General features: G+C 38.6%; 1 protein-coding gene across 2 annotated transcripts in view; it reads right to left on the bottom strand.

Moving 5' to 3' along the window:
• Positions 1 to 23,414, bottom strand: part of PKHD1 (PKHD1 ciliary IPT domain containing fibrocystin/polyductin) — a 457,080-nt gene that overhangs the window by 13,779 nt on the left and 419,887 nt on the right. For both annotated transcript variants that reach the window (XM_070360807.1, XM_070360808.1), the window contains 3 exons: positions 21,224 to 21,331; positions 14,971 to 15,129; positions 10,638 to 10,760 (listed from right to left, as the gene is read on the bottom strand). In XM_070360807.1, coding sequence (XP_070216908.1) covers positions 10,638 to 10,760; positions 14,971 to 15,129; positions 21,224 to 21,331 — 390 coding nt within the window. The remainder of the gene's footprint in view (positions 1 to 10,637; positions 10,761 to 14,970; positions 15,130 to 21,223; positions 21,332 to 23,414) is intronic.

Here is a 23,414-nt window from a genome sequence, read left to right as displayed (position 1 = left end):
GTTATCCACATCTTCTCTCCTCCTCCACAGTCATTTCTCCTAGCTTGTAACTGTTATGGTCCCTCTCCCCTAATTATGGGATAATTCTCTTGCTTAGAGCTTCCAGGTTATCCTAGTCTCCCTATGGGACCTCAAATCCTTCCAGAACTGTTCCTTGACAGCTCAAAGGCATTGATTTATGCCTCAGTACTTGTTGACTGGAGTTTCTCATTTGACTTGTGCAACTGTTTCTATTATTGGTCACCTTTCCTTGTATGACAGTCTCACCATCCTCTTAGGACTTTGAGTTCCTTCAGGGAAGGAACTTATTTTGCCATCAACCTTGTCCCTCTATTAAGCCCAGCCCTATGCTGAGTCCTGAGTTTGGTGTCATCTCTATAATTACCACTCCCACCAGGAGGAAAAGACATAGTTTATCAAGATCAGCAAATAACCAAAGAATAGGAATAATAAATTGTCAGGTAGAAGCAAACTTAAAAAAGGAAAATGGGCTTTGAATTTTTATCCCTTGGTAAAACCAATACCACTTCATGTAAGGGGAATCAAACACTGCAAGTCACCTATTTTCAATCCATTGAAGATATTGTTATCCTATTTTTGAGAGACCGTCTTTGGAAATCTATTCCCCCTTGTTCTTCAAGTCTGCATCTATTCATGAAAGACTAACACGAGCGTAACTTTCCTTTGCAAGCCCCAAAACATTTAAAAATCTCCCATGAATTATTTACATGGCAGCTCCAATCAGCAACATACCTGACAGACTCCCCAGCCGAAATGAAAGTGCGCTGTGTAAAGGTGTCGAGGGAGGCTGGCCGCCTCCCACTGTGAGGTTATAGACAGAACTAAGTCAGCACACATTATATGTCAGCGCCAACATCAGAAAGAATCCGATCCTTTGATCTTGGACCTCCACAGGAAGCTTAGATCTCAGACAAATTAGATAAAAAATGAATTTATAGCAGATATGTGTCCTAAGGCATTCAGCTGAATGTTTGGGTCTTAGGGAAGGAAGAATAGTGAGTATCAAAACATATGCAACAGCAAGCCTCCTTTCCTCCTCCACCTTGGTGAATCCCCATTAAAATGGAAAGATAGGATTTCACATTGCCCCTCTATGTCTCTTAGAGTCCTGTTGGTGGGTTTGATCAAATTTCAGGGAGACTATGGGCACATATATCTTTACTCTATGAAAAAGAGAAAGGCTTGGTGGTTTGGGGTCCATTCAGGTTCATCCACAGTTGGCTGTAATTCTTCTTAGGTATCCTTAACCTCTTTTGGCTTCTAGAACTTTCTTGGACAACCAATATCCTGAGTCTATGATTTTAAAGATTTGTGTGGATAGTAGTTTTTAGCTGCTGCTTCTTCTTTTTTTTCTTGCTTGCTTTTTGAGCATTCACCAGTTTGCTAAATTTTTTAAGATTCCACATATTAGTGATATCCAACAGTATTTGTCTTCCTCTGTCTGACTTACTTCACTCACTGGTTCCTTTGCAATGGGAAAATTAACAATGAATATTCCCCTCCCTCCACACCACTCCCTCTCTATTTTTATAGCCTAGTCTCCATGTGCTGCATTTACTGTAGGATGACTTGGATTCAGTATGAAAGACCCAATATAAGCTCCTCTATCTTGAAGCCTAAATAGGATCTAAAGCAGAAAGACAGACAGTGGATCAACCAACATAAAGAATAGACTCCACTTTGGTGGAGAATAAGGGGAACAATAAGGGGAACAGTCCTGCCCACATATTGAAGAAGATATACAAAATAATTAATAAATAACATTAAATTATTAATTGGAAAGAATTACTATTAATGACAAATATAAGTACTGGGCTTCCCTGGTGGCTCAGTGGTAAAGAATTCACCTACCAATGCGGGAGACCAGGGTTCAATTCCTGGGTCGGGACGATCCCCTGGAGAAGGAAATGACAACCCACTCCAGTATTCTTATCTGGGAAATTCCATATATGGAGGAACCTGTTGGGCTATAGTCCACTGGGTCACAAGGAATCAGACACAACTTAATGACTGAGCATGCATGCATTATAAATACTATCATCTATAATTTTTCTACATTATTTGTTCTTTTAAATGAAAAATTATTATCTGTTTTTAATAAGAAATGCATGATGAATCAAGAAGTATGGACATTTTCAAAAGGTAAAGAAAAAGCGCTCTTCATTCCACATTATACCATAAGTGACTCCACTTTATTATTTCTGTAATACTCTAGCAATGCTTATGTTTTAGTAAACCTAATTTAACTCATTAATCTATTCGAAGTTTACTCTGGCAATTTTTTGAAGTATGAATCTAGATTACTAAATGTTCTAAGAAGTCAAGTTTATAGCCCCATTAATAGACGAATGCTTCTGTTTTTCTTTATTTTTATTATCTTCCTCATAACTTACATTTCTATACCTAATATCTATATCAATACCTAATTGAGACTATTTCTCCTAATGCTCATATATTCTTGTATCAGTATCACATTGTCTGAAGAATAGTGACGTAAGTATTGTGTCTCTGGTTGAGCTACCTTTGCCCATTGCCAGAAATTCCATTTCCTGTAAAAAAGTAGTGTTCTGGCATTGATCTATAGTTTCTGAAGAATTTTAGAATCATCTTATACTGCTAGAAAATAATTGAAATGGTGTTAAACACTGAGCCACCAGGGTTTCCTAAATCAAAGTTAATTTAGAAATAAATATGGTCTTTGCAATATTAATTAATCTAATTAGAAACACGCTGTAATTCCCTATGTATTTGTTCTTAAACTCGTCAATGAAATACAGTTTATTTTTTATGTAAGTCCCATATATCTCTTGTTTTTCCCAAAGACAGCATATTCTTTGGTCACTATTGTTTATTTATCTTGCTTAACTGTATATCCCTGGCTTATACAATATGATTTTTGCTTAGACTGACATTATATTGACTAATTTACTCAAGCTACTAATAAATATAATAGTTAATGGTTGAATCTTTAAGTTATCATTAAACAATCTTCTGTAAATCAACATGTATTTTCTCCAAAATTGTCCTCTAAATTTTGCTTTAAATTTGACTGTTTCTTCCCATTCCAAATATATATGTTATAAAATTTTGGCAAGAATGAATTCTGTACTTTATCATCACTTAAGTAGAAATTCTTCTAATATTCCATTGTTAAAGATGATACTGGATCTTGGTTGCAAATAGCATTGGAACTCCCCATCTTATTTACCAGGCAGGCTTTTATTCCTGGTAATTTTTTCTTTAAGTTTTCTTTAAGGAATAAGTGATAGATTTTATTTATGTTTTTTCAATTAAGAGATGTTCATATCTTTTTATTTATGATATGGACATACTATTTATTAATAACTTCCAAATTTCTGGTCCTGTTTTGCTCTTCTCTGCTTCCAGATGTCTTGAGGTCAGCCCCCTCCTCTCCTCTCCCTGCCATTTCTAGAGATTTGTATTTACAAAAGGTAAATTGATAGTCTTTATTTTACATTCACAAAACACACCATATATAGTCAGTAAGATTTAAATGTGGTAGAGATAAGAAATCCATGAAGTTAATGTTTACATTTGCACTTGTATGGTATGGAGCTCCTTTTCACCTGTCAGTTTTCCATCAACACTGAGGACATGGATTTCACATACACAAGCACACAAGTGATTAGAGGCCACAGATCAGAGTACTATTTGGAGAAGGCAGCACTGAGGTCTCCAGCAATAACTCTACCACAAAGACAGAGGGAGTCATCAGGAACACAGGGAGAGGGAACTCAGGTGGCCGGCAGACAGCATCACCTAGAAGGAAGGCATCACATTTTGCTCACTGCTAAGACCCCAAATTCAGACTGAAATTGAAGAAAGTAGGGAAAACCACTAGACCATTCAGGTATGACCTAAATCAAATCCCTTATGATTACACAGTAGAAGTGAGAAATAGATTTAAGGGCCTAGATCTGATAGATAGAGTGCCTGATGAACTATGGACTGAGGTTCGTGACATTGTACAGGAGACAGGGATCAAGACCATCCCCATGGAAAAGAAATGCAAAAAAGCAAAATGGCTGTCTGGGGAGGCCTTACAAATAGCTGTGAAAAGAAGAGAAGCAAAAAGCAAAGGAGAAAAGGAAAGATATAAGCATCTGAATGCAGAGTTCCAAAGAATAGCAAGAAGAGATAAGAAAGCCTTCCTCAGCGATCAATGCAAAGAAATAGAGGAAAACAACAGAATGGGAAAGACTAGAGATCTCTTCAAGAAAATCAGAGATACCAAGGGGACATTTCATGCAAAGATGGGCTCAATAAAGGACAGAAATGGTATGGACCTAACAGAAGCAGAAGATATTAAGAAGAGGTGGCAAGAATACACAGCAGAACTGTACAAAAAAGATCTTCATGACCCAGATAACCACGATGGTGTGATCACTGACCTAGAGCCAGACATCCTGGAATGTGAAGTCCAGTGGGCCTTAGAAAGCATCACTACGAACAAAGCTAGTGGGGGTGATGGAATTCCAGTTGAGCTATTCCAAATCCTGAAAGATAATGCTGTGAAAGTGCTGCACTCAATATGCCAGTAAATTTGGAACACTCAGCAGTGACCACAGGACTGGAAAAGGTCAGTTTTCATTCCAATCCCAAAGAAAAGCAATGCCAAAGAATGCTCAAACTACCACACAATTGCACTCATCTCACATGCTAGTAAAGTAATGCTCAAAATTCTCCAAGCCAAGCTTCAGCAATACGTGAACCGTGAACTTCCTGATGTTCAAGCTGGTTTTAGAAAAGGCAGAAGAACCAGAGACCAAATTGCCAACATCCACTGGATCACAGAAAAAGCAAGAGAGTTCTAGAAAAACATCTATTTCTGCTTTATTGACTATGCCAAAGCTTTTGACTGTGTGGATCACAATAAACTGTGGAAAATTCTGAAAGAGATGGGAATACCAGACCACCTGACCTGCCTCTTGAGAAATCTGTATGCAGGTTAAGAAACACCAGTTAGAACTGGACATGGAACAACAGACTGGTTCCAAATTGGGAAAGGAGTATGTCAAGGCTGTATACTGTCACCCTGCTTATTTAACTTATATGCAGAGTACATTATGCGAAATGCCAGGCTGGATGAAGCACAAACTGGAATCAAGACTGCTGGGAGAAATAACTTCAGATATGCAGATAACACCATCCTTATGGCAGAAAGCGACAAAGAACTAAAGAGCCTCTTGATGAAAGTGAAAGAAGAGAGTGAAAAAGTTGGCTTAAAACTCAACATTTAGAAAACTAAGATAACGGCATCTGGTCCCATTACTTCATGGCAAATAGATGGGGAAACATTGGAAACAGTGAGAGATTTTTTTTAGGGGGCTCCAAAATCACTACAGATGGTGACTGCATCCATGAAATTAAAAGATGCTTACTCCTTGGGAGAAAAGCTGTGACCAATCTAGACAGCTTATTAAAAAGCAGAGACATTACTTTGCCATCAAAGTTCCATCTAGTCAAAGCTATGGTTTTTCCAGTAGTCACGTATGGATGTGAGAGTTGGACTATAAAGGAAGTTGAGCGCCAAAGAATTAATGCTTTTGAACTGTGGTGTTGGAGAAGACTCTTGAGAGTCCCTTGGACTGCAAGGAGATCAAACCAGTTATTTCTTAAGGAAATCAGTCCTGAATATTCATTGGAAGGACTGATGCTGAAGCTGAAACTCCAATACTTTGGCCACCTGATATGAAGAACTGACTCTTTTGAAAAGGCCCTGATGCTGGGAAAGATTGAAGGCGGGAGGAGAAGAAGATGCAGAGGTTCAGTTGGTTGGATGGCATCACCGACTCAATGGGCATGGGTTTGAGTAAGCTCCAGGAGTTAGTGATGGACAGGGAAGTCTGGCATGCTGCAGTCCATGGGGTCTCAAAGAGTTGGACATGACTGAGCAACTGAACTGAACTAAACTGAAGACCCCAAAAGATGTGCAGCCATTATCCTGTTGTTAATCTTATGAACCAGAATAAAATTTCTCCATCTCTTTTAGAGGAGACGAAGGGCCTTATTTTTTTCAGCTGTTGTAGGAATTGCTGGAATCCAGGGGTCTCTGAAAAGGGGAGGGGGGATGGAGATGGACCCATTCTCTCTCTGCCTCACCATTCACTCAACAGTTCAGTTCAGTTTATTCACTCAACAATGGTCATCAATGGTCTCCTGTTATAATGCCCTCTGGCATTAGAAAAGATGCAGACCTAATATGGAGGCATCTGGACAAGATGAACACAAATAATTATATTACATATAAAAGGTGTTAAGTGAATAAAAGAGAAGTGTCACAAAAGTTGAGAAAAGGGGACTATTCCTTCTAGATAGCTGAATTTTATTTTATTTTATTTTACTTTACAATATTGTAGTGGTTTTGCCATACATTGACATGAATCGGCCACAGGTGTACACGTGTTCCCAATCCTGAACCCCCCTCCCCCTCTCCTTCCCCATACCATCCCTCTGGGTCATCCCAGTGCACCAGCCCCAAGCACCCTGTCTCATGCATCGAACCTGGACTGGTGATTTGTTTCACATATGATAATATACATGTTTCAATGCTATTCTCCCAAATCATCCCACCCTAGCCCTCTCCCACAGAGTCCAAAAGACTGTTCTATATATCTGTGTCTCTTTTGCCATCTCGCATATAGGGTTATCGTTACCATCTTTCTAAATTCCATATATATGTGTTAGTATACTGTATTGGTGTTTTTCTTTCTGGCTTACTTCACTCTGTATAATAGGCTCCAGTTTCATCCACCTCATCAGAACTGATTCAAATGTATTCTTTTTAATGGCTGAGTAATATTCCATTGTGTATATGTACCACTGCTTTCTTATCCATTCATCTGCTAATGGACATCTAGGTTGCTTCCATGTCCTGGCTATTATAAACAGTGCTGCGATGAACATTGGGGTACACGTGTCTCTTTGAATTCTGGTTTTCTCGGTGTGTATGCCCAGCAGTGGGATTGCTGGGTCATAAGGCAGTTCTATTTCCAGTTTTTTAAGGAATCTCCACACTGTTCTCCTTAGTGGCTGCACTAGTTTGCATTCCCACCAACAGTGTAAGAGGGTTCCCTTTTCTTCACACCCTCTCCAGCATTTATTGCTTGTAGACTTTTGGATCGCAGCCATTCTGAGTGGCGTGAAATGGTACCTCATTGTGGTTTTGATTTGCATTTCTCTGATAATGAGTGATGTTGAGCATCTTTTCATGTGTTTGTTAGCCATCTGTATGTCTTCTTTGGATAATGTCTGTTTAGTTCTTTGGCCCATTTTTTGATTGGGTCATTTATTTTTCTGGAATTGAGCTGCAGGAGTTGCTTGGGTATTTTTGAGATTATGGTTATGTGATAGAAGTGTGTCTTGAAACCAAGATTCTTAAGATATGTACAGAGAACATTGTCCTAGAGGGAAAAGAGAGGGAATAGATGATGGGCATCTGTAAGGAGTTTGTTAACTGAGACTGAACTGAAGATGCAGCTGGCAAATGGAGTAGGTAGAGGGAACAGGGTGTAAACCAAGACACTGCAGAGGTGGAATCGATAAAACTAGCAAGCCACAAGGCAAGGGCGTAATGGAAGGCCAAGGGTTAAGGATAACTCTGAGGTGTCTAGCCTGGGAGGTTTTGGGGGCTATTCGCCAAACTAGGGGAACAAGGAAACAATTGCAGAAGAATGGTACAAAACTGAGTTTCCACAGAGCATAGCAGGACTCCTTCTCGGTTCTTCTGTGGACCCCGAGTGTGTGCAAACCCTACAATTAAGCCTTTAGCAAATGGGATTTGAGGCAGTGTGATATGATTTAGGAACTAGAGAGACTAAACATGTAACTTAGGATAATGAAAGTCTTCCTCTCCTTTAGCAGTATGGTGATTGCTTTACCCTTTTTTGTTTATCACCTGGAGTTTTTCATTTTCCCCAAAATATTATTCTCATGTCCCCATCATATTAGAAAGCCATAAAGAATTGGTGGCCAAGTATCATTTCTTTGTAACTTTGCAGAGAGAGGACCTTAAAAGGTATAAAAAAATCAGGAAATAAATACATACGTATTTCATCTGTATTGGAAGATGAAATTTAAGCTCATTCATTTTTAACAGGTGATGACAAGCAATCCTATCGGAAGAAATGGTGCAGGTGAGTGTGTGTGAAGGTGTTAGACCAGTCCCAGGAATTGCTGGTGGAGGTTAGTGTGAGTAGGGGCAAGCGGGTGGAATCCAGAGTAAGACTAGACAGACAAGGTAGAGTCAGGTCTTGGAGAGCTGAGTCCTAATAACAAGACCAATAATAAATAACACACACAGCATACACACTGTGCCAGAAATCTCTCCATGCTTATAGTGACAGTCACTCACTCAATCAGCATCACAACATCTGAGTATGGGTGATATTGTTAGGACGATTCTCATGATGAGGAAATCAAAGTGCACAGAGAGGACAGTTGACCCTCTTGAGGCCATGAAGTAAAGTCAACAAGGGAATCAGATTAAACTCAGTCGTGCCTATGCCCAGGTTTTATGCTTTTAATTGTCAACTTCTCCTGCCTCTCCAACTGAGGTTGGTAATTCATTAAATCTTGTGAATAGCAGAATGACAAAAGCAGATGTGAATTTTAAAAACTGGCTCAGATGCTCCCTATGTCAAAGGCCCTGGTAAAAGTAAAATTCAAGGGATAGATACATGCTTTACTCCCTTCCCTGCTGCATACATACAATTTTTGGTAAAAGCCGTAACATGATAAATTTACAGTCTGTATCTACTGTACAGCAGCAATGCTCGATTCTATCAGCTAAATATTTGATGGTGATGCTTGGCGTTTGCAAAATGCTTATGAGAGAGACAGGCCAATCACTTGATCAGCAAATGCCACCAGTTTAAAAACACAGAAGGAAGAGGAAATTAGAGTGTCATGGTAATAATAAAAGAAAACCAAATTTATTTAAACCTAGCAGTAATTAGGTATTTATAGCTGGTAATAGTTTCCAAAGAAAGGCAGGAGATGTCTCATTACTTCCTTTGGAAACAATGTTCTTATGATGTGGACAAAGCTTAGAAGATAAGAAAACAAATCCACTTTGATCCCCAGGGGAGCATTTGGAACACACATCTTTCTATCTTGAACTTGGATGTCCTAATAAAATGGCCTCTTTCGTTCTCCCATCTATCTCTTCAATCTAAACTCATCCACAGGAGCCCTATCCCTTGTTTCATTCCTGATAATTTATTAATAAGCCACCACATAAAAAATGTCCCTTAATAAAACATCCAAGCATTGTGGACTGCGTAATGTAGTTAATTTAAAGCTGGGAAACTGAGATTCATGTAGATGGTCATATTAGATTAGGGGAAAGATTAGCATCACTCCTGCTGTTTGCTGGAGAACACAGCTGAATATGCCGTTCTTCACAGAGCTGCATTCTGAGGACCATTTTCATGTCCTGAATTTGCATGCCATGTTATGGACAAGCTTCTGGAAACCAAAATCAAAGTAGTCTTAGATGGAATCTAGAAAAGAGTTCCTGCCCCCCTCTCTCAAACTCCATCCTTCACACTCCCACCCACTCATATTTCCTACTACTTTCTGATGCAGGTCCAGGAGCTGGATGGAAAATGGATGGCTAATTTCATAGGAAACTTAAAAAAAAACCCTCATTTCCTCTGTGGGAAAAAAATGCAAACGGGCAAGCAAACCGATATAGAGATACACACACAGTCACCAGAGTTCATTAAACTCGTTAGAAGCAGAATGACGTCAGACTGCTATGGTTTGGTTAAACATCCACTCAGAACCAGTAAGATTTGGATTCCGTTTCAAGCAGAAAATATCATGATAATTAGTTATTACTTAGAAAACAAGCAATATTTTTCTCTTTAGAGCATAGGTTTCAAAATTCAGATCTATGGAAGTTATTTAGCATTTTTCATACACCATATTCATACTTGGCAAATCTATCTTGTGTTCTGCCCATTGTCTTTGTAATTTCTGTGTCCTCAAAAACACAGAACATTGGTCCGAAACAAATGCTTATCTTTTCTCTGCTTGGCAGCAATTCTAATGGCCATTTAACAACATAACAAGCAAAAATTATCTGGCATCATGCACAATGTAGTCAAATAATACCTTTCACAAAAAGTACGACTATGCAGCAAAGCAGAGCTTAACAAAGCTGACATTTCTTGAGGGTTCTATATTCCATCTAATTTGCATAGTTGGTATTGGGCAACTCCAGGCCCTTCGTTCCAGATTCAATTATGTTGCCAAACTGGCAGCTTTGCAATAGCTGAGGGAAAGATTATATGCCTATACTCTGGTTTTCCTTTTCTTCATGTAATGAATTCAAATGTTAAACCAATAATCTTCTAGTAAGAAAAAACGTATATGAATGTCAACTCGAATCATTGGTTAATAGCTGAGTGAATCAGCTGGACTTGTGTATTCTTTTGCTGGGGTATAATTTCCTTGAGAAGAAATAACAAAGGCTAAAGAAGGGTCTATAAACTAAATTGATTCAGAAACTGAGAGCCAGCAGGAGGCTACAGTTCATACACCATGGGTCTGTTTCTCTTTGTGGGAATTATCCTATTGTTTAAGCTTACCTTCTGCCATCATGGTGACTTCTTTTTCAGTCTCTACTTGTGACCCCTGGTGTTTGGGTGAGACATGGCTGTGATTCCTTTGATCACTAGTCTGAGTTTCAGAAATCTCTTCGTTTTTAATTTCTAAATTAATGAAAAAAATAAGTGTTTTTTTTTTAAGAATAAAATGACATATTTATTGCAAATGAGCCTTAAGTATTAGGATATTTCTTTTGTCCACTCCCCCCAAACCATTGTGATAAATGTGCAGCAAAATGCACACAATATCCCAGAGCTTAAGGAATACTAAAATAAAATCCCATATACTGACCACTACATGGAGGATTAAAACTACTGTCCAATATGGTGGCCACTACATGTGGTGACTGAATATGTGAAATGTGTCTGTAAACATAAAATACACACTTGATTTTTCAAAAATGCATGACACCTAATATTTTTATATTCATTACATGTTGAAATATTATCTTGGTATTTTAGGTTTGTTGTTCACTAGCATTGCTAAGGCATGTCCGACTCTTTGAGAACCCATGGACTGCAGCATGTCAGGCTTCCCTGTCCTTCACCATCTCTCAGAGTTTGCTCATACTCATGTCCATTGAGTCCATGATGCCATCCAACCATCTGTCGCCCCCTTCTCCTGCCTTTAATCTTTCCCAGCATCAGGGTCTTTTCCAATGAGTCGGCTCTTCACATCAGGTGGCCAAAGTATTGGAGCTTCAGCTCCAGCTAATTTTAGGTTAAATGGCTACTAGAAAATGACACTACCTGCCTCGTCATATAACCATGAACATGGTTTATGTTATCTTTCTGTTGACCAGAGTGGCTATAGAATGTTCCTAGTACAGTAAGTGCCCTACACTTGAACCTTCAAGTTGCAGACTTTCAAAGATTCGAACATGTGTTTGAGTGTCCAATCACAGAAGTTAGGTCACGTGTCTGGCATACATTGTCACATTATTGCATTCTCTGCAAGTGCTTGTGCTCTTGTGTGCTTTCCTGCCCAGTACTGTATAGAGTACAGTAGTACAGTATCTTTGTTTCAAGACAGATCTTTAAGCAGATGACTTCAATGAACTTTTTGCTATGCAACACAAGGAGCTTACTAATGAAGACCTGATGGAGTCGGAGCCCCAGAGAAAGGACGAAAGGAGACAAGAGGAATAAGTAACTGAAGAACCAAAGAGATTCATGATGCAGGAAATGGCCAGGAGATTTTCTTTATTTGAGGAGGCACTGTTAGCATTTGAGGCACAGGACCTGAACATACAACAGCACACGAAGGTTGCAGAAGCTGTTCAGAATGCAATCCAGTGGGCTAGTGTCATCTATGATGAGAAAAAAAGAGCTACTATCCAGATATCACTGGATCCTTTTTCCAAGAGGGTAGATAGAGTTGAACCCACCAAGGAACCAGAAGCTGTGCCATCAACATCAGGGTTGCATGAAATTGCAGCTTACCCTCTAACTCCTAATGCTAAAGATCCTTTAGCTCTACCATCTCCTACCTCCTCTCTCTCCTTCAGTCAGTAACTCTTCTTGCCAGTTTACTCAATGCCAGCCCCTGTATGCCAGCCGTTGTACTACTGTATTTTTCAAGGTACTATAAGATTTTAAATGCTTTATTTTTTGTGTTTGCGTTCTATGTATTTTGTGTGAAAATTATTAGAAACCTATTACAGTAAACTGCAGTACTATATAGCCAATTGTGTTAGCTGGGTATCTAGGCTAACTTGGTTGGACTTACAAATTTGACTTACGAAAGTGCTCTTGGAAGAACTCATCCATATGTGGGGACTTACTGTATTTTTTTCAGGTTTTATTTAGAAATAATTATAGATTCACAGAAAGTGTCAAAGAAACATACAGGGATGACCTATGTACCTCCACTTAGCCTTCTCTTCACATCAACAACTTACATTAACTGTAGTATGACATCAAAACTAGGAAACTGGCATCAGTTTATATCTTCAGTCAGCTCTTGACTGAGTGATGCTTTAATTCATTCATTCACTAAATATATTAATAAAAATACATTTACATTCTTCATGCCAGACACTGTTCTAGGCACTAGAAAGTCAATTGTAAGTATGAAAGATCAGGTCCCTGCCCTTCCCTGATGGCTCAGATGGTAAAGCGTCTGCCTGCAGTGCAGGAGACCTGGGTTCGATCCCTGGGTTGGGAAGATCCCCTGGAGAAGGAAATGTCAACCCACTCCAGTACTCTTGCCTGGAAAATTCCATGGACTGAGGAGCCTTGTAGGCTACAGTCCATAGGGTCGCAAAGAGTTGGACACGACTAAGTGACTTCACTTTCACTTTGGATGGCAGATGATAAGCAAATAAATTATAATATAACATCAGATAATGCCATGCCAAGAGACATGATGATTGTTTCAAGAAAAAGCACTTTTGTGATTGATTTGAGCAAAACTGATTGATTTTTTTTTTCATGAAACACCATTTTCACATTGAAAGCACTTGAAAGAAAAACTGAAAGATAAATTATGGTTGTTCAAAATTGGGTATTCGAGAGATTTCTTTTATAAGTAAATGAAGTAAGCCTGTAACTTTAAAGAAATAATTGATAGAATTTGTCATCAGTGATAGAAATCAAGCTCACATTGGAAATTTTAGAAGTTTAGAAAACATTGTTATAAACTACCATGAGCTTTACAGAATTTCTAATTCTATTGATATTAACATGTAATTTTTTTTAAATTGTAGAATGAAATATATTAATATCAACATTTGGTATATCTATATAACTCAGTGAAACAACATTTACCAAATGGCCAAAACATAATTTTTCAAAATCACCTGTGGGCAAAATTCAAAGTACAAGGTAGACTTGTGCATTTTCATGTAACAGAATAAAAAAGTATATTGAGATGTACCTTTAAGTAACTATCTCTGGTCTAGTTTGGGTGCAGCAACAAATAAGAACGTCTGCTGTATATGTAAAAGTTATTAAAATATTCTTCCTTTTCCTATGAGGTATCTATTTGAGGCTAGAATTTTCTTCAGATACTTCAGTCAAAACAATACATTGCAACAAACCAAATGCAGAAGCTGCTAAGAGAATCCAGCTGACTTTTCTTAAATCAGACATTAAAGAAGTTTGTAAAAAATACCATTCTTTTCACTATACACATTCTACAGCACAATTTTTAAGCTAAAAATATGAAGCTTGGCTCAAAATAAAGAGCATTTAGTAGAATTTCCTTCTCCAGCTTCTCTCAGAAATCCAATCACAGTGAACAGTCTGGTGGTGGCACCCTACTTTCTGCTATTTCCTTTCTTAATTTTTCACTTTCTCTCTTTGCCTCTCCTCATTCTGCCTTTTTATACTCACTCTTCCTTATCACTTTGTTTTCCTAGTATCTCCTAATACCACAAGGGTTTTATCCATGTCTATATCCCATCTCACCACCCCAAAAAAGAAAAAAAAAAGATCAGATCCTGGGAAAATGCCCAAGAACACAGTTTCTATGCTCCTAGGGAAAAAGAGGCGAACAAACAAAAAACCCAAGCACTCTCTTCCTTCTTCTGAAAAAGAAAACTATTTCCCCTTGATTGTAGAATCTGCCTTTTGGAAGGTCACCTGGGCTGTACCACACAGTGCTTCAGAGACTGGGCTCCAGCGAGAGCCTAACCACCTGGTTTGATCCTGTGGTGAGACCTTGGGAAAGTCACTTTGCTTTTTTGTGCTTCATGTGCCATGTCTGAAACACAGACAGAGTACTCGGTACCTATTTGACAGAGCTGTTCTGAAGACTGAATGAATTCAAGTCTCTAAAGTACTTAGAACCCAGTCCATAATGAGTATTCAAAAAATAAGAGCTGTCGCTATTATTATTGTTATTATATATTATTAATGTTGTTGCTGTTATTTGGGATTAGGCAATCCTTGTCTCTATAAATTGAGCAATTTGGCTGCACCCTGTTTCATATGTTGTTGCTGCTGCTAAGTCGCTTCAGTCGTGTCCGACTCTGTGCACCCATAGACGGCAGCCCACCAGGCTCCCCCGTCCCTGGGATTCTCCAAGCAAGAACACTGGAGTGGGTTGCCATTTCCTTCTCCAATGCATGAAAGTGAAAAGTCAAAGTGAAGTTGCTCAGTTGTGTCCGACTCTTAGCAACCCCATGGACTGCAGCCCACCAGGCTCCTCCATCCATGGGATTTTCCAGACAAGAGTACTGGAGTGGGGTGCCATTGCCTCCTCCAGAGGCTCATAAAATATGTTTCTTTGCAGGAAGAAAAAGAATAGTTAGTATATTATACATAATGGTATATTTTTTCAGACATTTTTATTCAAAAACAATCTACATACTTCTGGTTTTGCTTTTCTTAAACCAACAGCATACGAGGCAGCACAGAGCCAGCCACGAGACCCCTGAGCACAAGGAGGCAGCCATGATAATGGTGGATCTCTCGGACGGAGTCACAGGTAAGACAGCAAACGACCTGGAGCGAGCTGTAAAATTGACCCCTGTTCAGAAAAACAAATAAATACAAAATAATAATAAGATGCTAATATAACAAAATATTGTGGAAGAGATATGGTTAAAACAGTACCTGGCACATAGTTGGTTCAATAAATATTTATTGAATTAGATGATTAAATATATGAATCAATAATAAATGCAAGACTCCTATTTCTGATGAACTGAAAGATTCCAACAATATCATATGATTGTTATTTCCAGTTCTGTTCATTACAATGGGAGAATTCTTCCAATGCTCTCGTATTTTCAGACCTACTTCCTCCACCAGTGCAAAACTGAAGATTCACTCTTTCAGTTCAGTTCAGTCGCTCAGTCGTGTCCGACTCTTTTCGACCCCATGAATTGCAGCACGCCAGGCCTCCCTGTCCATCACCAACTCCCAGAGTTCACCCAGACTCACGTCCATCGAATCAGTGATGCCATCCAGCCATCTTATCCTCTGTCATCCCCTTTTCCTCCTGCCCCCCAATCCCTCCCAGCATCACAGTCTTTTCCAATGAGTCAACTCTTCGCATGAGGTGGCCAAAGTACTTTATGCTCCACTAATTAGAACAGAGAGGAAGGAAGGGAGGGAGGAAGGAAGGAAACTGTAACTGAGATAAAACATCCAAAGCATTATGCTGAGTGAGTGAAGTCCATTTCCAAAGGGTACTTATGATGTGTGTTAAGTGTTAGTTGCTCAGTTGTGTCCGAATCTTTGCAACCCCATGTGCTGGGAGCCCATCAAGCAAGAAAACTGGAATGGGTTTCCAGTTTTCTGGAATTCCAGTGGGATTCCAGTTTTCTGGAAACTTCTCCAGGGGATCTTGCTGACCAGGGATCGAACCTGGGTCTCCCACATTGCAGCAGATTCTTTACTATCTGACCCACAAAGGAAGCCCTGTATATAGGATATGATTCCATTTATATGATATTTTAAAAAAGACAATTATAGAGATAGAAATCAGATCGGAAGTTGCAGGGATTAGTGGGAGGATGAGAGGACAGAGGAAAAACATAAAGGAGATCTTTGGGAAATGTTCTGTATCCTGATTGCGGTAGTGATTATATGAATCTCTCTCTCTCTCTTTCTTTCTCTTTCTCTCTCTCTCTCTCTCTATATATATATATATATATTTGAATTTATAAAATAACCTACCAAAAAGATCATTTTTACTGTATGTTATTTCAAAAATAGAAAGTTTAAAACTTTGCCTATAATTTTGGGAATGATAGATAGGTTCATTATCTTAACTGTGGGGATGGTTTCATGAACATATAGATTCATCAAAGCTTATTTAATAGTACACTTTAAATATGTATAGCTTATCATACGTCAACTATATCTCCAGACAAAAGTTAAAGAAAAACACTTGCTTGTGAACATATATTAGTTATAACCGGTGTTTTTGAGTAGCTCATTCAAAACAAACAAACCCCAAAATCTCTGCTTTCATCTGAATAATTCAGGCAAAAACAGAGCTTTTATTTCATCGACTGAAGGAAACACTGTTTTCTTTGCTGCGCTTTCCTTGGGCTGAACCTGACACTGGATTGGAAGTCACAGTTAGATCCCTAGTCTCTTGACTCCTGGCTGACTTGGTCCCAAAACTACTATAACAAAATTATCTAGAAATGCTTCTCTTGTGTGTACATCTTATACTTGAGCCATAGTTGGCTTGTTTGTCATCAATTAGTTGCTTTTTATGGACAACTGAATAAGCTAATTCTAGCCCAGAGACAGAGGGATGGATTTTACTAGGGATTCACAGAAGTAAAAAAACAAAATTCTTTATTCTTTTATCCATTTTCCAATAACTGCTCAGTGATTGTTTACTTCACCAAGTAGACAAGTTACTGTTCTCATTCTTAAGATATTTACAAGCTAATAAATGAAATAGGAAACACATACAAATGTAATACAAATCAGAACGTGACCCATGCCACCAGAATGATGCAAGTCATTTGCTTTGGAAGTTTATTTTCCATTGATATGCTTGGGGAAAGCATTTCATAGGAGGGAGTATCTAGGTGGGGATGTGAAAGTTGAATAAATAAAGACAGAAAAGAGAAAAAACGATCTATACTGAAAAAAATTACTGCCAAGAAATACCAGGAATTAATGAAGGAAAAATGTGAGGCAAATTTGGGTGGGCATTACATGTCAAAAGCCAAAAGACCTGTGACAACATTCTGAAGTCAATGTCATAAATGGAAAAATTCTGAGTGAAGAAGTGGCTTGAGCCACCTGAGATATAGAAGAGTAGGCCATGGCAGTGTTTAGAACACAGATAATGACACAGAGGCTGAAATCAGGCCTAAGGTTTGTAAGGCTAGAGCAGTAACCTGGGTCTAAGGGTGGAGACTACCAGTTTTTAAATATTTTCAACAAATGCAATCTTAGATAGAATCTCGGTATACTCAGCTATTCATAAACAAATATTTATTTGTGCCTGTGATGTGCCGGGGATGTAATGCTGAGCTAGGCAGCATTCCTGTCCTTTCTGGAATTTAGGTTCTAAGGCAGAATAGAGCAGGCAGGCAATAGACAGACAAGCAAATACTCAGATACTCTTGACACCAGGAAGTGAGGAATTCCCAGCTGAAGACCGAGAATGGCTGGAGATGGGAGGAACAAGATTGGGATGGTGGTGTAGACAGAGCGAGGCAGAAAAGAGCGCTCTGAGGAGATGACATTTGAGGAGAACCCTGGGTGAACTGGTGAGTAAGACATGTGAATTTAGGGAGGAGGAATATTCTAGACTCAGAAATAGCAACTGCAGTTGGGTCAGGTGGCAGAATGCATTCCATCTCTGCCCGGCAGCCCTGGAGAGCCCTCTAATAGTCCCAGGGACCCAGGAAATGGTTAAAGAAACCACAGCCTAGACAACAGTAATGACAGTGCGTGTGGAAAGGCTGGGCGGGAAGTCAGTAGAACAAACCTACAGACACCTTGCCCTCTGGGGAATGTCTCAGGAAGTTCAGAAATGGATAAATGAGCTGGATTAGTCCACATGTTAGAAAGATTTATGAGGATTCCATACATACTTGGTCAACCTATGCAGTTTCTCAGTTCCTCAATTTTCATATTTCCAAAATAGCATAGTGATTATAGTCAATGATACCGAATAATAAACTTCAAAGTCGCTAAGTGAGTAGGTCTTAACTGTTCTCAGAGCAACAACAACAAAAAGAATGACAATTATGTAATGTGATATAGATGTTAGCTAACACTACAGGGGTAATCATATGGCAATGCATAAATATATTAAACCAACATACTGTTCACCTTAAACTTACACAGTGTTATGTCGATGGCACCTCAATAGAAAATAAATATATACATGTATATTAAAAGAACTAAGTCCTTAATTATGTCTTTGATGCATCTACAGAGCTGAAGAAATGTATGTCTTTGTATGCAACAATTAATGAAACATTGATTAAAGTGACATCTATTTCCATTAAAAAAAATAAAGACATGGACAATCTTGGAAACTTTAGAAAGACAGTTGGTCAATCGCCATGATCTAAAATCAGGAATCACATTTGCCATTATCTGCTATCTCTGGACATTAGTAGATATTGAATTTTGTCCCTTTTCTTCATTTTAAGAAAAATAAATAAATATGAGACAAAACATAATAAAATAGGAATAAAGATGAGTTCCTCTCTCTAAGGGATAAGAGGGAAAATAATGAAAATGATTGTAATCCTCTGTTTGATTCAGAAATGAAACAACAATAACAGATCCATGAATAAACGCTTGTCACAGCTCTTCTATTAGAGCTTGTCACTGATTGGTCTATCCATGTAAGGACAGGCCGGGATAAGCTGCTTTCCCAAATAATTCCAGCCCTAGACATTGATACACCTGGAAACAAGCAGTCACTCTCAAGAGCTATACTGTTAATGAACATGAGGTTATGGGGTCACCAGAAGGACAGGCCTTCTGATGTTTTCTATTTCTTCTTCATCTCTTCTGTCCTCATTTAAACAGAGCCTCGCCTCACCTTGTAGAATGTCTTGAAAATGACTAAGAATAATTTAAGGAAAATGATAAAGAAAAAATGCAAGACAATTCCTCAGTTAGGGGACTTTGCAAGCTGTAGGTAGAAATTAAAGGAAGCAGTAGGCCAGTAAATGTGAACACCAGGGCCAGCTCAAAATCACAGCGTCACCAGGAAGCTTCTGTCTACGCTACAGTTTACATTTGGTTTTATAACATATACCTTCAAATAACCTTGATGAAGTATTTACTCTTAGTTAACTACTGAGAAAACTGTAGGGTAATGGCCTTTTAAATATCCAACAAGCTGGGACCAAAATATCCAGCTCTGAATGTGTTACCCTTCAAAATATATCTTTGGGAATCCCACGGTCAAGGCACTGAACATTCTCCATGAATCTGTCCTTTCATTAGGACAACATCACAGATATCAAAAGAATAGCTGTCTTACAAAATTAACAATACTACCCGATCTCAAATGATAGTCTCTTTGGGAAGAAAGAGAAGAAAATGGTTTAAAACTTGGAACTAGAGGGGGAATAAAAAGATTACAGATCTTATCAATGTCATAAAAAAGGATTTTCAAACAAACTCTTCCAAGGTTGATCAAATTCTCTGGAACACACCTTTTTTGAACTTAATGTTTAACATTTAGGGGTCAGTCTTGTGAATTTGTAGAACACCGGGTAAATTTAAAATGATTTTCATCCAGTAAGAATCTAAGTGATATTTGTAGGCACACAACTCAGAAAAGATTAGAGTTTGGTTGCCCTGTATCCAATATAGCAAACTGATTTCAGAAGTCTTTTCTTTCCAGGCTACATGAACTATACACCTTGCTATCCTCCTGGTTCCCGCATTAAAAAGTTAAATAACTTGTTGACAAGTGTTCATCATACATTTTCATTTCATATTTTTAACTTTTTGAAAGTATACCATGGTTAGAATTTAAGTTTCATGAAGGAGAACTCATATCTGGCCTTATTAAATATTTGTTGCTGGGGTTCAGACAGCTCACATGAAAACACTTCATTTCCTCTGCCATTTCCAATATCTAAGAGGTTTAAATCCACTCATGATTGTTCTGGTGTATTTTTTAAAAGCCTTGCATTACCACAGCTGATGCATTAACTACTTTCCACAGTTGCCTGTCTTAAGTATCAGACTAATTTCCCTGACTCAAATTAATCCTTGATTATAAATATCAACTTTTCAGTTCAAACGTAATGCTAAAATTTTTAGGATTTTTCTGATGCTCCCTTAGGTGAGGAAGGTTTTTCCTGGTAGCTTACAATAATGGATGCAATATCTAAATCATTTTAAAGTGGTAATTGTGTCTCTATCAGAGTTTAATCCTTTATAAAAAGGATGCCCAAAATTGAACTTCACCATTCCTTTGTAGGGTGGAGACTGGACCCTATTCATCATGGAAATGGGAGAGTAATATTTTTCATAAACTCATCTCCCTTTGAAGTTTAAGTAGCATTTATTCACTACAAAGTGATTGAATAGTAGTACCCTCTAACAAAGTGAAATTTGTCAAGAATGCCTCAGAAGGGAGATTTCTTTTGAACGTTTTCTCAGAAAGAACTGGTTGTATAAACAGTTGACACACACCTTCTACCTACAGTTCTAAAGTACTAGGATTTTGAATGTGTATAGTCATCATTTCCAAGGTGGGGGTGGGGCAGTGGAGGAGGCAGGCAGGACTAAAAGATAAGGTTTCATAAAACTCAGTACTCCATGACTCTCTTCTTTATAAATTAAAAATGTTAAATTAATATTCAACCAAATTCCATCAAATGTCATCGGAAAAAAAGTAGAACATTCAAAGTAAATTTTAACAACTAGAAGAAAATGTACATTTGGATTCTTGCTTACCAGGAAGCAATACTTGCTCTTCAGGCTTAATTTCGACATGTGTTCTTGCTTCTCACACCATAATGATATAACCAGGGGAATTTTTTCTCTAAGCTACAGTGACTCTTATTCATGAGAGGAGCTAGTCCCATTATAAAGGAGAAAGAGCTATATTTAAAAAAGAAAGAAAGAAAGAAACAGGTAATAAAAACACACTGTGTTGAAATTACCTGGAGGGGAAGTGACAGTAAAAATAAAGTGCCAATTTGACCCAGAGATCAAAACTGCCAAGTTGGAGAAGCTCACATAACCATCTTGAGTTTCTGCGTGAGTACATCCTACAAACAAACACAAAACCAAACAGTGAATGTTAGTCACCTACGCTAGAGCAATTTCTTCAAGTAATCTCTGTAGAGAGGCAATTGGACAATAAATAAAAAATTAATGAAAAAGGTTACTAAATCCATCAGGCTTCTCTTAGGCAAATCTTGAAACCAAGTAAGTCAAGACAGAATAATAGTGAGTGCAAGTCACTCAGTTGTGGCTGACTCTTTGTGACCCCATGGACTGTAGCCTACCAAGCTCCTCTGTCCATGGAATTTTCCAGGCAAGAATATAGGAGTGGGTTGCCATTCCCTTCTCCAGGGCATCTTCCTAACCCAGGGATCGAACCCAGGTCTCCCGCATTTTCAGGTGGATTCTTTACCATCTGAGCCACCAGGGAAGCCCAGAATAATAGTAACAACAGCTAACATATATCAAAGTTCACTCTGCCAAACATTGGGCATTCTATTCCTCATTATATACAAACTACAGCACACCACAAAATATACTATTATCTACAGTCTAAAGATTAGGAAACAGGCTCAGGAAACATTAAATTACTTGGTGAGAAGGTTATAGGTCAAATCTTCCTGATTTCATAAAGTTTGTATTCTTAGCCACTATTGGGTAAGAATACACCACTTCCCAGGTGGTGTTAGTGGTAAAGAACATGCCTGCCAATACAGGTTAGACATACAAGACATGGGTTCAATCCCCAGATGAGGAAGATCCCATGGAGGAAGAAATGGCAACCCACTCCAGCATTCTTGCCTGGAGAATTCCATGGACAGAGGAGCCTGGCAGACTGCAGTCCATAGGGTCACACAGAGTCAGACACGACTGAAGCGACTCAGCATGCACCATGCATTTTATTATTAAATGTATCTCAAGAAAGAAAGTCTACTATCTTTCTTGGTGGTCAGTTTCTAGGCTCTGCCTCTCTTCTAGTCAAGGGATCTGTAGTTTATGTGGTGGCAGAGTGAGGCCAATAGATTAGGAGCACAGCTATGCGTCAGATCAGGACTGATAAAGACTACCCTGTTCAGCAACTTGGATTGTCTGCACTTTGGTTTCTCTGAATAAAATGCAAAAAGGAAAGCTTACATTTTCTAACAATAGGCCATCCATTTACAAACCAAAAGAAGGAAACTGAGCTCCAGACCGCATTCACAATGCCATGAATTAGTCTTCTGCCTCCACTATCCTCAAATGACTTTGCTAAATAACAGCTGCTCCATTTCAGTTTGGAAATGTCACTGTGATTATTGGTACGATGGACAATGAGACAGGAGAGTGCTCCTAATGTTTAAAAACTGGTTTTGAGATCTTTCAGGCTGAAAGGTATCATAAAGATAGAACACGCACAGTGTTACATTTTTCAATTCAATTGCTCAATCCTTTTTGGGAAAACATTGTCTTTCCTCATCAATTTTGCAGAGCTAACTAAAACTTCCCTTTTCAGAAACATCTTTTCCTTCATCTCTTCAGAGTCCCAAAATAAATAAAAATGCCCAGAAAAATGGAAATAAATAAGCCAAGACTCAGATAAATGATAGGCGCCCAAGATAAATGCCGTTCATACTCTTTAAAACCTATATGCATCAAAATTATGGTCAATAAACTCTTGCAAACAATGAACTGCAGAGTACAGATGTTCAACATGAAATCGTTTGCTGCAGTTTTTCCTTTGACAAACGTCCTTATTGTTCCCATCTTTGGAGGAATACAAAGCAGCATTTAATCGAAATGTGTCCGGCGAGCACAGTGAGTCTGCCTCATAGAACAGCCGCCAAACTGCCTAATGGAAAGTACTTTAGCTCCAAATGGGCTTGCTTTTGTGTTAAATACCAGCTTGCCTCAGAGATCTCTACAAAGATTCCCATATATATCTATGATATTCTCAGATTTGAAGCATATGTGCCCAAAAGCGTAGGCAGTTTCTGCCAAGTACAGTACATTACTCTGGGGCTCACCATATCTCTGGAATGATAATTGTAAAACAGACAAATGTCATTGACAGGCTCCCTGATCAAGCTGGGACTGGCTGAGGGAACCTGGGAGAAGATGAGGTGTTGGACTTGAAGCAAGATTGAAGTT

This window comes from Bos mutus, chromosome 23 (genome assembly GCF_027580195.1).
Source record: "Bos mutus isolate GX-2022 chromosome 23, NWIPB_WYAK_1.1, whole genome shotgun sequence".
Lineage (NCBI taxonomy): Eukaryota > Metazoa > Chordata > Mammalia > Artiodactyla > Bovidae > Bos > Bos mutus.
The sequence above is the reverse complement of the archived record's forward strand: the minus strand, read 5'-3'. Positions and strand labels throughout refer to the sequence as shown.